The sequence below is a fragment of the Salvelinus namaycush genome, chromosome 41 (genome assembly GCF_016432855.1).
Source record: "Salvelinus namaycush isolate Seneca chromosome 41, SaNama_1.0, whole genome shotgun sequence".
In the NCBI taxonomy this organism is placed as follows: Eukaryota; Metazoa; Chordata; class Actinopteri; order Salmoniformes; family Salmonidae; genus Salvelinus; species Salvelinus namaycush.
Genome location: NC_052347.1, coordinates 9,909,179 through 9,927,209, shown reverse-complemented (window position 1 = coordinate 9,927,209; position 18,031 = coordinate 9,909,179). Strand labels below are relative to the sequence as shown.

At 43.5% G+C, this 18,031-nt stretch overlaps 1 protein-coding gene across 1 annotated transcript; it reads left to right on the top strand.

Annotated features, from left to right (window-relative positions):
- The first annotated feature begins 11,738 nt into the window (after positions 1–11,738).
- LOC120034552 (vascular cell adhesion protein 1-like) lies at positions 11,739–17,797 on the top strand. Its single transcript, XM_038981152.1, has 8 exons — positions 11,739–11,950; positions 12,586–12,858; positions 12,949–13,278; positions 13,385–13,735; positions 13,860–14,120; positions 14,216–14,545; positions 14,797–15,039; positions 15,831–17,797. The coding sequence occupies exons 1-8, from the start codon at positions 11,887–11,889 to the stop codon at positions 16,055–16,057; spliced, it is 2,079 nt and encodes a 692-aa protein (XP_038837080.1). The 5' UTR covers positions 11,739–11,886; the 3' UTR covers positions 16,058–17,797.
- Positions 17,798–18,031: the final 234 nt, after the last annotated feature.

Sequence of the window (18,031 nt, the reverse complement as noted above, 5' to 3'; positions counted from 1 at the left end):
TGGCTGACTGACGGCTCTGGCAGCTCCTGACTGGCGGGCGGCTCTGGCAGCTCCTGTCTGGCGGGCGGCTCTGGCAGCTCCTGACTGACGGACGGCTCTAGCGGCTCCTGACTGATGGACGGCTCTAGCGGCTCCTGACTGACGGACGGCTCTAGCGGCTCCTGACTGACGGACGGCTCTGAAGGCTCAGGACAGACGGGCGGCTTTGAAGGCTCAGGACAGACGGGCAGATCAGACGGCGCTGGGCAGACGGGCAGCGTAGGCGGCGCTGGGCAGACGGACAGCTCAGACGGCGCTGGGCAGACGGGCAGCGCAGGCGGCGCTGGGCAGACGGCCAGCTCAGACGGCGCTGGGCAGACGGACAGCTCAGGCGGCGCTGGGCAGACGGGCAGCGCAGGCGGCGCTGGGCAGACGGGCAGCGCAGGCGGCGCTGGGCAGACAGCAGACTCTGGCCTCTGGAGACGCACAGGAGGCTTGGTGCGTGGTGCCGGAACTGGTGGTACCGGGCTGGAGACACGCACCACAGGGCTAGTGCGGGGAGCAGGAACAGGGCACACTGGACTCTCGAGGCGCACTATAAGCCTGGTGCGTGGTGCCGGCACTGGTGGTACCGGGCTGAGGGCACGCACCTCAGGGCGAGTGCGGGGAGAAGGAACAGTGCGTACAGGGTTCTGGAGACGCACAGGAGGCTTGGTGCGTGGTGTTGGCACTGGTGGTACTGGGCTGGGGCGAGGAGGTGGCACCGGATAGACCGGACCATGGAGGCGTACTGGAGCTCTTGAGCACCGAGCCTGCCCAACCTTACCTGGTTGAATGCTCCCCGTAGCCTGACCAGTGCGGGGAGGTGGAATAACCCGCACTGGGCTGTGCTGGCGAACCGGGGACACCATGCGTAAGGCTGGTGCCATGTACACCGGCCCGAGGAGACGCACTGGAGACCAGATGCGTTGAGTCGGCTTCATGGCACCTGGCTCAATGCCCAACCTAGCCCGGCAGATACGTGGAGCTGGGATGTACCGCACCGGGCTATACACACAGGAGACACCGTGCGCTCTTCCGCATAACACGGTGTCTGCCCGTACTCTCGCTCCCCACGGTAAGCCCGGGAAGTTGGCCCAGGTCTCCTACCTGACTTTGCCACACTCCCCTTTAGCCCCCCCCCCCCCCCCCCCCCCCCCCCCCCCCCCGCCTCCTCATACCACCGCCTCTCGGCTTTAGCTGCCTCCAGCTCTTCACGAGGGCGGCGATATTCTCCAGGTTGTGCCCAGATTCTGTCCAGAATCTCCTCCCATGTCCAGAAGTCCTGTGTATGCTGCTGCTGCTGTCGCCGCTGCCCGTTACCACGCTGCTTGGTCCTTGGTTGGTGGGTGATTCTGTAACGAACGTGGTAATCCTCCTCGTCTGAGGAGGAGCAAGGATCGGACCAAAGCGCAGCGTGGTATGTATCCATATTTATTCGAATACTCTTCAATGTGAACAAAACAATAAACAGAACGAAACCAACGACGCTACAGTCCTGAACATGTGAACATAAGAAAAACAATGAACGCACGAACAGGAACAATCACCCACAAACAAACAGTGAGAACAGCCTACCTAAATAGGCTGAAATAAGGTCAGGAACGTGACAACGGTAGGGCGGGCCAGCCCCTCTAGTTCCCACCCATAATACTGCTGTTCATATTCAGGGCAGCCCAATCTAAATTGGGGAACGGGGGCTGAAGTGTAACATTATGAAATATTTTCTCCCTGTGAAACTCAGGTCCTTATTGGTTTATCACATACATGCTGAAAGTGAAGGAGAAAGAGGGAAACAGGCTCAGACAATATAGAAACTTACTGAACAAGACCAAAAGACAAACACAAAAAGTAAGGGGAAAGGGACACATTCAGGATGGATCCAGAAAGATGGACATACAGGAGGAGATCATTCAATTATAGGATTCAGGGTGGGGCTCAATTCAGAATTTTGGAATTGACTCCCATTCAAATCATGAGTTGAAATTCGAATTGAATTAGCCATAACCCACAGGATGTAGAATTAGAATTAGAGTTTGAGTGACAGGGAGTAGTATTTAATTCAGTTCAATTCAAAGAAATTCCACTGTCATAGAACATGAGAGAGTTTTATTGAATCTAACTGTAACGGCTGTCGTCTTCCTCGTCTGAGGAGGATAAGTTAGAAGGATCGGAGGACCAATGCGCAGCGTGGTAATTGTTCATCTTACTTTAATAAAGGTGAACACTCAAAATACAAAACGTGCCAACCGTAACAGTTCTATCTGGTGCAGACACACAAAGACTGAAAACAACCACCCACAAAACCCAACACAAAACAGGCTACCTAAATATGGTTCCCAATCAGAGACAACACAAAACACCTGCCTCTGATTGAGAACCATATCAGGCCAAACACAGAAATAGGAAAACATAGAAATACAAACATAGACTGCCCATCCCAACTCACGCCCTGACCATACTAAACAAAGACAAAACAAAGGAAATAAAGGTCAGAACGTGACACTGACAGGTCACACTTCCTCATACCAAAGAATATATCACTCACTTCCTCTGAAAACAATGTTAATTTACTCCTTAGTGATAAGAATAGCCAATTCTATTTTTTCGACAAGCAATGCAGTTACTGTATATTAGACAATACCTTATACAGTGCTTTTAGAAAGTATTCACACTCCTTGACTTTTTCCACATTTTGTTGTGTTACAGCCTGAATTTACACATACCGTTATCTTTAAGTTCCCTCAGTCTAGTAGTTTTCCAATGCCTCGCAAAGAACGGCACCTAGTGATAGATGCGTAAAAAAAAGAAGCAGACACTGAATATCCCTTTGAGCATGGTGAAGTTATCAATTACGTTTAGGATGGTTTTTCAATACACCCAGTCAAATGTTATTTGTCACATGCGCCGAATACAACAGGTGTAGGTAGACCTTAACGTGAAATGCTTACTTACAAGCCCTTAATTAACCAACAATGCAGTTCAAGAAATAGAGTAAATAAAATATTTACTAAATAAAAATCTAATCAATCAATAGGTAACACAATAAATGTAAATAACAATAATGAGGCTATATACAAGGGGTACCGGTACTGAGGGGTACAGGTTAATCGTCAATACAAAGATACAGGCGTTCTTCCTTACTCAGTTGCCGGAGAGGAGCGAAACCGCACAAGGATTTCACCATCAGGCCAATGGTGATTTTATAACAGTTACGGAGTTTAATGGCTGTGATAGGAGAAAGCTGAGGATGGATCAACAACATAGTTAATCCACAATACTAAACTGCATGACAGAGTGAAATAAGGAAGGGGGCGATCACAAATTTCAATTCTTCCCAGTCTGATATTGACATGCGGTAGGTCACATTCTGAAATAAAGCATTTTGTGTGTATGGTACCTGTTAAATGTTGGGGGCTTCCTTGGATGTGCTTTGTATGTTATTGCTGTAAGAGCAAGTTAGCTAGCATGCTCTAATTATAATGGTCGCATTAGCTCCCTGCTAATTCAGTTATTTCCATGCTAACAGACAAATCACGAATCTACAGCCATCAAAATACTGTTGTCCTGCACATCTAATGTGTCTATCGTGAGGTACTTACATTTATTGTATTTTGTACTATTTTTGTTATTGTTATGACGTTTGATTACAAAATACCCAGTCTGATATTGACATGCAAGAGGCAAATCACAAATCTACAGCCATCAACATACTGTTGTTGCTGCACACCTGAGTTGCTTCAGTCAACTGGGATTGCTGGCTGGACAGCCCTTTAAAAAAAAAACACAACACAAGAGAGTTATGACATCTGTTACATATGTATATAACAACATGTTTGATGTTGATGTCGAAGATCTAACCCTAACCTTAATAGAAGAGGTATTTGGATTTCATTGAATTTCACTGAATTCAATTCTATTTCCTTTCATTCATATTCTGTATCCTGTTGACTACTTTAAAAAAAGATTTTTTTTTTTTTTTAAATGTAATTTTTAGCAGACGCTCTTATCCAGAGCAACTGGGCTTAAGTGACCCTGATACAAATAAGAGCAGGAAGAGAGCTGTATCCTCTGTCAGTGTCATCAACTATCACTAGACTGTTTCTGCTGCTCTTGACTCAACTCCTGATTTGACTCTGGTTGGAGGAGACTCTTTGTGCTCCATGGCTCCTAACCTTCCTGTCCTTACAATATCCTTGTAAAATAGACATGTCTGTTATCTGGTTCCTGACAGTTCTTTTGCTTGTATTTCCTTAACCTCACTTGGGTATGTGGGACGGTAGCGTCCCACCTCGTCAACAGCCAGTGAAACTGCAGGGCGCCAAATTCAAATACAGAAATACTCATTATAAAAATTCAGAAAACAAAACATATTTTACATAGGTTTAAAGATGAACTTATTGTGAATCCAACCACGGTGTCAGATTTAATAAATGCTTTACGGCGAAAGCATACCTTACGATTATTTGAGAACATAGCCCACTAGACAAATCATTACAAACAGTAACCAGCCAAGTAGAAGAGTTACACAAGTCAGAAATAGAGATAAAATGAATCCCTTACCTTTGATGATCTTCAAATGGTTGCACTCAGCAGACATTAATTTACTCAATAAATGTTCCTTTTGTTCGATAAAGTCTCTTTATATCCAAAAACCTCAGTTTTGTTCGCGCGTTTTCTTCAGTCATCCACAGGCTCAAACGCAGTCAAAACAGGCAGACAAAAAAATACTAATTGTATCCGTAAAGTTCATAGAAACATGTCAAACGATGTTTATATTCAATCCTCAGGTTGTTTTTAGCCTAAATAATCGATAATATTTCAACCGGACAATAACGTCGTCAATTTAAAAGGTAAACAAGAAAGGCACTCTCTCGGTCTCGCACATGAAAAAGCTCTGTGACACTTTAGGGTCCACTCATTCAGACTGCTCTTACTTCCTAATTTTTCAGAATACAAGCCTGAAACAATTTCTAAAGACTGTTGACATCTAGTGGAAGGCATAGAAACTGCAATTTGAGTCCTAAGTCAATGGATACTGTAATGGCATTGAATAGAAAACTACAAAACCCCCCCAAAAAATACTTCCTGAATGGATTTTTCTCAGGTTTTCGCCTGCCAAATCAGTTCTGTTATACTCACAGACACTATTTTAACAGTTTTGGAAACTGTAGAGTGTTTTCTATCCAAATCTACCAGTTATATGCATATCATATCTTCTGGGCCCGAGAAGCAGGCAGTTTAATTTGGGCATGCATTTCATCCAAAATTCCGAATGCTGCCCCCTACCCTAGAGAAGTTTTAAGTACCTCGACCATTGTCCATTAGAGTGTAGAAAGTTCCCCACCCATCTATTTGCTGTACAGTGTTTCTTAATATGTTGAATGTTTTTTCTTTTAAGATGACTGGAAAAGTGGAAGTAACGTTGATAACGACTTCTAAGTATCCCGACTGGGAAGTCTATGATTGAGCAATTAACAACCACGGCCACCCAAATTACAGTGGATATGGGGAGTAATGGCTAAACCCTTCTGGAGTATGACTCTAGTATACTGCATGATTAAAAACACATCTAGTTATCAGCATGTGATACGAGTATTCTTAAAAGTTCAGACAGAACCAAGTTTATGCTCTATGGCTGCATTTACACAGGCAGTCCAATTCTGATTTTTTTGCCCAATTATTGTCAAAAGAGCTGATCTGATTGCTCAAAAGACCCACTAGTAGAAAAAAATCAGAATTGGTCTGCCTGTGTTAACGCAGCCAAACAATCTTTAATTTATAATACTCAAACATTGTGTTGGCTAACATTGTGCTCTCCGTGAGTGATTTTTCCCTGAATTACTCCTCATGATGATTGGCAAACAAAGAACGGCAACATCTGGATAGTTGGATCCTTCCCAGAACAGTTCGTATGGAGTTAGAGTATACCTTTCCTCAGAGCACATGCAGCATGTAGTCCAGATTGGACCCAATCAGGGAAAACAAGTGACTGGTTTTGGCCAGGAAAGTTTGTTAACTTACATAAGCACTGAGGGGCGTGTGATAGAGAAAGATTGATCAGGAGAAAACGTTTACATCATTGTAAAATAGGGACCTTGTAGCAGGCGTAAGAGCAGAAGAGTTTCAGGAGTCAGACAGAATCCGGTGCAGAAGTTGACTTTTATTTACAGAAGAGGATGGTGGTTCAGATGTGCAATTGTATTTTGTAAATATCAATATTTACAAATCAATATAAAATAAAGTTTATTTCCAAACTTCACAATTTAACTGGTCAATGAAAAGAAAATGCCTTATTGGAGCAGACAAACCTGTCTAGTCCATAAGACTCAGGATGGGGGTATGTCAGGCTCACGTCAGCCTCCCCTCACTATTACCAAGACTAATCTGTCAGAGAAGGCCAAAACAGCCGTTTGTGCTCTCCCTAGGACATACCAACGTCAAATGACATTTACAGGTTAACTTTTATTTAACAAAATCATTTGAAATTGTTAATGGCAATCATGTTAACTTTGAATAAGAATATGGCCATGTGAATCATGTAGGCCGACTGGACATTCATGTATGTGACTGAGCTAGGATTAGCTGATATCGATCACACCATTGCAGATGATCGAGACTGCAGTTCTGTTGTCATCATTAATCCTTATTGCCTGGCTACCCAAACTCTTTGCTCCAGTCAAATGATACGCCCACAGACGTTAGTTTCTTCTCTGTTATTAGTCTGGATCTGAGTACCTCCCCAACGATTTCTAGAACGCTATCACATTCTAACCGTTCTGATTGGTTCCAGAAACCAATGGGTTGAGCCAGAGTCGTAACACACGTGGGCAAAGCCGCGTTTTGAAAATTCTGTATGTAGTACTATATGTAGCAAACATAGAGCAGCGGAAGAATTCAGTTTGAGTCTCCAGGCAAGAATCATTATGGAAGTAGTTATAGTCCTCTGGGCAGCCATCGTTCTGCAACCTGGTCTCAGAGCATTTCATATTATTCTCTATGTAAATCCGAGACACTCCATTTAGTATGCTATGTTATGTTTCGTATGGTAAGTATTCATTTGTGGACCATCCATCATCCATTTCGTATGATAGGTTACACGTTACAATTAGTTTGATATGTTACGAATTGCAATTCATAGAATATGCACGAAATGTTATATGTTACACATTTTCTAAATGTTACGAATTCCAATTCCAATCCAATGTTAGCTAGATGGCTAGGCAGCTAACACTAACATTGGCTAGCTCTACGGGTTAGGGCTTAAGGTTAGGGTCAAGGTTAGGAGTTAGGTTAAAGGGTTTTAAGGTTAGGGTTAGGGGAAGGGTTAAATAACATGCTAAAAAGTAGTAAGTTGATGCAAAGTTGCTAATTAGCAAAAGTTTTCTGTGATGAGATTCGAACGCACAACCTTTGGGTTGCTAGACGTTCGCGTTACACGCCCACCTACCATCCTTTCATTTTTGTCATAAGTAACCTACAATCTTATGTAACCGTACCAAACATAACATATCAGACTAATTTGAGTGTCCTGGATTTGACGTTAACTATGTTACGTCTAGTCTATGAGACCAGTCTGGGGCAGCTGACAGGTCAGGGTTGTTTTATCTTTCTAAAACTCAGGACTAAACGTAGAGCATGTGCAGACGTGGTTGTGAGTGTGTGTTCTGAGAATAATATGTGTTTCACAGACCCTGAATCATCCTTGTGGGTGTTTAGTTAGAAACCCCCTTTCAAAAGCTCTAAATACTGTTTGGGAAAATACCCGCTACCCAGACAGTACCCAACCCACTTACTCATCCTTATTCTAATTGGCAAGATATGGGAATGGCTTCTAAATTCCAGTATCCCCATGAAGAATGTGTAGACACAGAGGGGCGTTTGTTGAGCTCATGTATTCTACATGATCATATTTCAGAGGTTTGCGTCAGGGATTAAACGAACAACAACCAGATTGTTTTAATGTGCTCCACAAAATGTAACCATTTTTTACTTGCTATCTTTCACACTTTCAAACAGCTTACTGAACTGTGTTAACAACGAGACTGTTGACTGTACTCAGAAGTGTGAGAAAATACAGTCTGGTCACCAAAGCTGACGTGGTCTTTAGCTTGTCAACAGGGTACAAGGTCACACCATCAGTGTCCTGTATCAAGGCATTACAAAGCTATCAGAGGCTGGCCTTGGAGTGGGACACACACTGACTGTGCGCACACACGCACGCACACGCACGCACCCGCACACACATGTACACACTGAGGGGCACAGAGAGCAATGAAACAGTGAGGAGAGAGGAATGGAATGTGATAGGCCTGCCGAAGGGTAAATAGATGAATACACTGTAAGAGGGACACAAGGGACAAGGGGCCACATTCTACATTTCAGAAACAGTGTAAGAGGGTGCCAACATTTTCCTTTTCCCCAATTTCTACCTTCTTGAACACACTGTACTGTTTTCCTCTGTGTTAGTGTATTCATTTGTCTGGTGCATTCTCTGTTCTTTTTATGTTGCCAGCAGGGATGTACTGTCCTGCAAATGCTGCACTGTTGCCACGTGTTCTGGTGTCAAAGTTGCTAAAAAAGGAATGAAAGAATCATGTTAAGGGGAAGTCATGTGTGGGATGAACAGCTACTGTGTTTCATATCCTCTAGTATATTTGCATTTGTTTGACATGTCGCTCTCTGAAACATCGGAGTACACTGAGGTGCAAACTGAACCTCCGATCCACAGGAAACTGAAATGTTTGATCCACAGGAAACTGAAATGTTTGATCCACAGGAAACTGAAATGTTTGAGGTCTGACCCAACATGTAACGTGTCAACTCCCTCCAGGTCTCTCTGCTTTAACGTACAGGGTAGCTACAGGATCTCTGCTGATAAAGTATCAAAACATACACAGGGCTGACAAAGGGGAGCGAGGGGAAAACTGAGTTTTGGTTTCCTCTGCTACAGCTCTGAAAATGTCTGTCCCATTTGGCAACTATTTACTTTGCCTTTGACCTTGTTGCTTAGATACGCTGAGCCCCTGAGTGGAGATTAAAGTTTCCTTTTGGCTGGTGGTCAATAACAATAGCTTTGATCTATCCATTTACATTGAATACTATTGTTCACATTGAGTGTCTGTGTATGAACTTTCTATAGCGTTTTTGGACATTGAATAGAAACTTTACATGTGGATGCAGGACATATAACACAGACTCAGAATGTCTTGAGAGCACTACAGTATGAGAGCCCTATTGAATAGTGAGCGTGTCGGAGACATGACTGGAATTCAAATGCTTGTTTTGCAACAAGAAGACACTGTTTGTTCTTACGGGGAGTCCAGTCCTCCCCTGTATATCACTTTGTCTCTCCTCTCCCTTCGCCTCCCCTTCCTCTGACAACTAGTTAGAACAGCCTCTGACCCTAACTCAAGTCTAGAGCTCTGCTTAGAAATAGCAGCAGCTGGTATTTTGTAAATACTCCTTGTTCTGATCCCCTGGTATGACTTATCCTCACCGTATCTTATAAACACAGACCAGACCTGGGCTGATGGATGATGTAGGGCTAAGAAATCATCTAAAAGGCTAGAGCTTTAGCTAAATAATTCCATTATATTAGTCCAGACTGCTACTGTGACTAGACTGAGGGTCCTATTCAGACGAGTAGCAGATCCTCCTTTTGATTGGACGGAGCTCTTGAGTTTCTTCCCACCTGCACTTGCCCACCTGTGGGTTGCTATAAAGCCTGTTTAGTGTATAAGATAGTGAGGCATTTCTGTGTTCTCAACATCTCTATTCTAACTGTCTAAGCCAAAAGAGATGTTATTTGTGGATGGAGCCATCCCACCGCCCACTACCTCCCCCTCATCTGATTATATCATCACCACTTCACCACTCAGTTCTGCATCAACTCTACCAGAGCACACATCACATGATCAAGATATTTAGTACTTTCCACGAGTCTCATAAATAGACAGGAAACTGCAGAGAGAAACTGGAAATAACAGGTCATTCTAGAATGCACAGAGATTCCGCCCTACTGTGCTAATGTCAACACTATGAAAAATTATAATAAAAATATGAATGTAAATATTCTGAAATTAAATAGATGCAATCAATTGAGCAACTGTTCCCCTGAAATAAATAATATACACAACAAAATTAAAAGACAAATAACTTATTATGTAAATTTGATGGAACTGTTAATGTTGTTTAAAATGGAAGAACACAAACACTGCATCACATTGCCTAATGCTGTTGAGTGGGTGTCAATCTGTGAGCTGGTGACCTGAGATGATTAGGCATATAGCCTTTCAGCAAAAAATGTATATTGCTATTTAAATCTCTATATTTGTTACATCTGCTCCTGCCAAGCCCTCCACTGCTCATCCTGTGTCTCCTTGACTTGCCGCCACTCCCCCAGTACTCTCTCCCTGTGTGTGTGTGATTGTGTGGGCGGAGACAGGTGTGCTGGAGTCAGAGCAGATCCCCACCAGCTGCAACCTGTTCCATAATCAAAACCTCTACAAATACTCAGCCCTGCCACTTCCACTCTGCCAGATTGTAATCTCTGCCCAGTCAGTCTCCGCTTCTCGCCGTTTGTTACCGTTAGAGCCTGTTGTGCCTGTTTTCCTTGCCTGACGCTGTTTTCCTCTCCGCTACAGTTCTGCCCGCTCTGACTCTGGTCCTTGTCTCCAGTTCCACGTCTCGTCATCCTGCTACTCTGTCCTGGATTCTCCACTCTACTACTCCTTTGGATTCCCCTACAGACCTGCTTACCCTGTCCCAACCCCTCTCGCTCCAGCCTCAGCCTCCGCACCTGGTTTCCTGCAACCCACCCGAGCTTCCCCTGGCCTGGACACCATCTTCCCCGTTTTTCAATAAATACCTTGGTTACTTCATCCCAGTCTCCTCGTCTGAGTCTGCTCTTGGGTTCCCCTGTTCCACTCCGTGTAACTATCTTGTCATTTTCCATCAATCTTTTTAGTTCCTTGACTATAGGCATGCCTTGTGATTGGGCTACACACAATCCACAACTAGGCTATAAAAAGAAGTAAAAACTATTGATCCTCTTTGGATAAATGATATGCCTACTACTGGTGTTTTCTGAATTGTTTCATTTCTTTCTGAACAGACAACAGTAATTATATAATGTTGGCAAATGTATTTCAATTTATCAGCGGTGAAATAAATGATTAAGAGCAACGCTGGAGAGATGACAGTTGCAGGCTCGTATCTATCAGAGCAGAGAGAGGTCACAAAGTGAATGTCAAATCTAGTTCTATGAGATACAGGCGCGCTTCTCTCTCCGACCACAGCAATGGCCACGCGTTGGTCTGTAGACGCTACAATGTTTCACAAACCATAAACCCGGTCCGGCCCAACTCGAATAAATTCTTACTGTAGAATATCAGGCACGTTTTCACATTACGTTTTTTAGGGGGCAGGATAAATACAGAGCAGGCAACTTGAATGAACTCTGATTGCTTTTATTATACTTTTTACATTACAAACAGTGGAAATAATTGTTAATGCCAAGAGAGCTACCGCATCATGGAAAATGGGTTCCGGAATGAAACAGTCCAAACGAGGTGCCGGGTCCTGTTCCATGGAAATTCCCAAAGTTTATATTGATCGGTTTCTTGCGCTTGATGGCTGAAATCCTTCCAGTAAAGAGCACGTGATTTCTCACTATTTCCCGGTCCTGTTCTTGTAATTCAATACAGAGTCAAAATATAACGTGACACAACTGACCGCTGCGCCTGTTGAAGAGTTGGGCTGTAGTATGCATGTGGGGACTGGACACTTGGACATCAGACGCTGACCGCAAGGAATACCTACATTTTTCTACGTCTTTCTGGGAATAAAATATTAGTTTAATATCAAATGTGTGAAATAATATTTAGTCGGATTTTTCTTGGGTTTCCCGTACTTCTACTCTGGATGGCAGGTACAGTTAGTTTTGTTATACCGGTATTGAAAGATTTACGAATTTCAAGCAGAATAGGAACACAGATAACGCTAAAATATTTGACATTCCAGTTAAGAGGGATAAGAACAATAGCCGCCTTGGTTCGCATTAAAATCCGCAATAAGTGGATCGTAATTCATAGTGGCCAGAGAGATAAACTAAGAACCAATAACACGTTTTGGAATAACCAGGAGAGGGCAATGTAGTAGCGAATAAAATCTGTATGCTCGCAGTGAAGATGATGTGACATATGACACAAAATGTCTTTTTTTTTGTTGTGTCTCAATGGTTATGTCTTTGTCCAATATACTACGTTATAAAATGTATTTCCTATATTTAAATTACTGATTAGCAACTGCCTTCTGAAAAAGGCAACTAATTTTAACCTCTTGTTAGTTTACCATTCTGCATTCTAGGCCTAGACATAGGATAATTTTTGTTTAAAGCTACAGTATGTCTGCTTGAGAATGCAAATTAGCTGATTATGGTCTCTGTCGTGTGGTCTGACCTGTAGGTGGTCCTACACATGCCATTGTATTGTGATGTCAGTGTTATTTTATGGTTGCATGTAATCATTGCCATGTTGTTCACATGTCATGTGCTCTGACCGGTAGGTGGTCCTACACATGCCGCCTGTCCTATTGAGCTCAACCCTCCCAGATTGGTGGTGAGATATGGAGACTCAGTCTCAGTCAACTGCAGCACATCATCCACAGACCATGAGGGGATGGGCTGGGAGGCCACATTCGGAGGTACAAGTTTTGAAGAGGTCAACTTTGTCATCTGGACTGTGGAATATTTGACAGACTGGACAATACAACCTAAATGCTACATCACCACAAAAGATGAAGTGCAGTGTTTGGAAACGTTCCCTGTCATTCTATACAGTAGGTTGTTTTTCTTTTGCGTCTTGTAGTGAGTTTGGTCAGTGAAAACGATTATTTTGTTCTCACTATATGTAACTATTTTGTCTCTAGAGACTCCAGACAGAGTCTCCATCCCTCCTCTGAGCCACTCTGGTCCCATGGTGGAGGGGACAGAGTACCAGCTGCAGTGTGACATCCAGAACATCGCTCCTCAACAGAACCTGGTTGTGAAGTGGTACAAAGGGAATGAACTCTTAGATAATGTAACTTACAGTAACGTCAGTAAGACACCAGTGGATGTGTCACCTACTCTGATGATCAGCCCCAGTAGAGATGATGATGGAGCTCAGTATAGATGTAGAGCAGAACTGGACCTGGGACCAGAGGGACCACAACCCCATCCTACAGTGACATCAGAACCTCTCAACATTACTGTGCACTGTGAGTTCATCAATACTCGATCTTGCCTCTTTACCCCTGACCAGGAGGGAAGTTCTACGACTGTATACGTTTAAAACTGTCTAAAAGCACCTCCTTTTCTCCTCAGATGCTCCTGAGTTCCTTCCAGGGAATGACACAGTGGAGGTGAGTGCAGGCAGTGATGTGTCTCTGGACTGCAGTGCTGAGGGGAACCCTCCTCCTGAGCTGAGGTGGACCAACAACACTGCAGAGGGAAATGCCAATGAGACCACTGTGGGGCACCTGCGTACTCTCTATATCTCCAGAGTAACAGCTAATGCAACTTACAACTGCACAGTCACAAATAGACTGGGCTCCATCACCAAGCAGATACATGTCCTAGTAGATGTACCTCCACAACAACACCCAACCATGTTCTCCACAGCACCCTCAACTCCAGGAACTATGACCACCCTCCCAGCAACAGCCAAGCCAAAAGGTCTTTTCCAGCTCATCTCTGTGCTCACATTATTTAATTAACCCTCACTTATCTCACAAGGCAGAACAGTTTATATTTGATGTGGATTTCACATTGATGTCTTCATTCTTGTATGTTTTTACAGTAGTTACCTTTCCTCTTGAGCTCAACCCTCCCAGAGTGGTGGTGAGATATGGAGACTCAGTCTCAGTCAACTGCAGCACATCATCCACAGACCATGAGGGGATGGGCTGGGAGGCCACATTCGGAGGTACAAGTTTTGAACAAGATGTCAACGTTGTCACCTGGATTGTGGATAACCTTACTGATTGGACAATAGAACCTAAATGCTACATCACATCATTGAGCGATCAACCCTCAAAAGTACTTCCAGTCATTCTCTACAGTGAGTATTTTCCTCCTTGTGAATCAGAAAGGTATGTTTCTATTTAACTGTATATCAGCATTGAGGGTTTTTTATATTGTTGACCTCCTCTACAGAGACTCCAGACAGCGTCTTCATCTCTGTTCTGAGACACTCTGGTCCCATGGTGGAGGGGACAGAGTACCAGCTGCAGTGTGACATCCAGAACATCGCTCCTCTACAGAACCTGGTTGTGAAGTGGTACAAAGGGAATGAACTCTTAGATAATGTAACTTACAGTAACGTCAGTAAGACACCAGTGGATGTGTCAGCTACTCTGATGATCAGCCCCAGTAGAGATGATGATGGAGCTCAGTATAGATGTAGAGCAGAACTGGACCTGGGACCAGAGGGACCACAACCCCATCCTACAGTGACATCAGAACCTCTCAACATTACTGTGCACTGTGAGTTTCTGAGAACTGTTCATATATACAAACCATGCTAACGTTGTATAAGGTGTGATAATTTATTGTCTCAAAGCACATTCCATAATTGCCTAATGTTCTACTGTGAAGTCTCACTCCACTGACTTTTAATGTTAGAAGAAAATAATAAAACTTACAATTGTGTTTGTTTCCTTCACTGCAGTAATTCATTCAAGAAATGTGTTGTCATATTTTCACCACCTGCCTTTTCCTCCCTCCTTCTCTCTAAGATATGCCATGCATCAATGCATCTCGACTGCCAGTGAGGATACCTGTGTTCAGGGGCTATCCTGAGGAGTTAGTGTGTGAGGCTGAGGGTTACCCACAGCCCAGGATACAGTGGCTCTATGACCCATCGAAGCCTGTCAGTCAGGCGGGAGGCAACCTGACTGTCTTTGAGGCAGGGTTCTACAACTGCACCGCCACCAACGATGTGGGGACGAGCTTCATTGTGGTAGAGGTGGTTTTAAATGGTAATGGAACCTTTATTAAATTGTATTAAACCCTTTATTAACCCATTATTTACTGTTTATGAAAGTCTTGTAGGACGTTTTCTTCTTGCTGGTCTGCTTCCCCCCATCTCTCTGGTCTCCTTTCTCTCTCTGTGTCTGCTATTCTTTGGTTGACTGATTAATGTTCTCTGAACAAATTGTATTATTAACTTTTAACAATGCAGTTTTTCTCACATGTCCTTTACCCGTTGACCAATCCAATACCTCTTTGTTACTGGTTTCTGAACTGCTCTCCTCCTGCCACATTCTGTAGTCAGATACATGTAATACATCTCTGTTGTGTGAGGGAGTTTGAACCAAAGCTGCAAAACATGAGATGATGAGGGGACAGTATATTTTTGTGCACATATAAGATCACGCATTAAACAACCTCCTTGGGAAGGGCACCTGGTGAGGCTAGGTAGAACTGAGCATCATCCATCATTCATTGAAGAGTGTTGGGTAAAGTTGTTGAATATTTGTCAGTTTAGCTCAGTACTGACTGTTGCCTTGTAGAAGACTATTTCAAGGTTAAAGTTGAGCAATGTCCCCACTCTTAGGGTATGTTGTAGATCTACTCTGACTGGTGGGATCATGTAATATTATGTTAAGTGATACGTGCTTATTCTTTCCTGTTGGAGGAAGTAGGATAAATCAGTGTATTGACGCTTCTCTATTTGATGGTGAAAATGTTTCAGTCTGAGGAGGCGCCAGAACGTTAACAGAGTGTGATGGATTAATGGGTGTTTGTTGTTATGTCTCTCTGTTCACAGAGGACTACCTGCCCCTCATAGCGGGCTTCGTGGCCTTCATGGTCGTGGTCATCTCGGTCATCTTCGTCTTCATCTACTCCATCTACTACAAGAACAACAAGATGGGCCGCTACAGCCTGAAGAAGGCCAAGCTCAGCAGCATGCCCAACGGCAACGTAGCGCAGAACGGCGGCCGGGACACTCCGTTCCCGATGACTAAACTGTCTCAGCCAAACATCTACTTCTAGGAGAATGAGTTTTATTGGGATGGGCCACTTTGAATGAAGAGCCCTCTTTCCCCGCTGAGAGACTAAGTGACTAAGTGAGAGACCAAGTGGTTGAGGTGGTTGAGGGGCTGGTCACAACTCATTCAGCTGGTAGACTCAGGTCTGGATTGTGATAGTTGGGAGTGTCTCCTGACTCTCCTCCAACCTCCCTATGCTTCATATGCACTCCCTTTCCTCTTTAGCACTTTAAGATTTTAAGTACAGATCAGTCCCTCTATTTCCCCTTGACTGAAGAACTTGATGAGGTAGAATAACCTCTGTTTTTAGTGTAAGCTTTATGATCTATTCTACACATTCAAAGTGTAGCTGATGTTTTCTCTGAAGGACAAGAAGAGGCAGCAAATGGACAAGGTGAAATCCCTTTTTGGAAATTGGCTGAATTGAAATAAATGTTTTGGAAAAACTGGTTTGTGTTGCATAAACACCAACAAGGGAATTGTTATGCCATTTTGAATGTCTTTTTTTAGTATGGTCTGATGACAATGTAATTTCTGTCACATTATGCAATTGCTTGAAGAGCAGCACATGGTTGAAATTGTGAGAATGTCCCCTTTGCCTGGATGTGATGTCTTGCTCGTGACAAGAAACTTGGAGTGTAAACCTGCAGTACAGTGGAGGCTGCTGAGGGGAGGCCGGCTCATAATAATGGCTGGAACGGAGTGAATGGAATGGCATCAAACACAAGGAAACCATGTTTGATGTATTTGATACCATTCCACTAATTCCACTCCAGCCATTACCACGAGCCCGTCCTCCCCAATTAAGGTGCTACCAATCTCCTGTGCTACAGTATATGCACACAACCTCTTTAGGTTGTGAACACAATGATCAGTGAAACCAATTAATGTAGCCTACATGTGAAAAGTATTATTTCCCCAGAGTACGAATTATATCGTGACATTAAGGGGGTCTCCATTTTTTTACGCGACTTCCTACATTTTTTGGGGGGGACTAATAGTAAAGATGTATTGTAATGGTAAACATTATTACCTTTTAATGTGGCATGAACACAAACAGTCATGATGCGTTCATCTGATTCTCAAACAAATCACTTAAAAAATGAAGCTACCTGTGCACTTTTGTCCACAAAACAATTCCAGCTTCCAACAGTGCACCCGCCGTTTCATGAAGGGAAAGAGACATCTGTTACAAAATTGATGCGTCTTGCTGACAAATTGACAGAAAAAATATAAAAATGTGGACACCTGAAAAGGGGCTGAAATATGGGACCCAACTACAGCTGTCTGTCCCAAGCTCATGTGAGGGCCCAGTTGAAACAATATTGCAAAGCTCAAAACAGACATCAGAGAGGCAGACAGGCGGAGAATGAATGCGATTGAAAGAACCTGAACTGGTTTAAACCAGTGGGGAGCTCATTTAGGGGAGCTCATGTCTCATTTGGCGGTCAGAGCTACTCTGTTACTACTCTACACTGCTCCTACTCACCCAGAACTGCATCTGGAGTGTTCAGTGTTTTAACTGCATCACTGTAATGCCTGACTGCATGTGAGTTCTGAATGTGTGGAAGGGGCAGTTGGTGTGTGGTTGTCTCTTCCTGTAAGCAGATTGAATCAAGCCATTATTATCACATGCAGGAGTCAAGAGAAAGCCTGGAGCTCAAGAGTAATGTCAATACTTTTTAGGTCTCACTTCATATTGAGTGGCCTAAAACCTTTGTAATTACATGGTTGTTACATGGTACTTACAGCTGTTATACTGGTTTGTTATACAGTTACAAGTATGTAACACTTTAATTACAAGGTGCCCATATACACTCACCGGTCAGTTTATTAGGTACACCACCCCGTTCACGAAAATGGATCGCTCCTACAGACAGTTAGTCACGTGGCGGTGGCTTGCTATATAAAGCAGGCAGACAGGCATCAAAGCACACAATTAATGTTCGATTGAATGTTAGAATGGGCAAAACGAGTG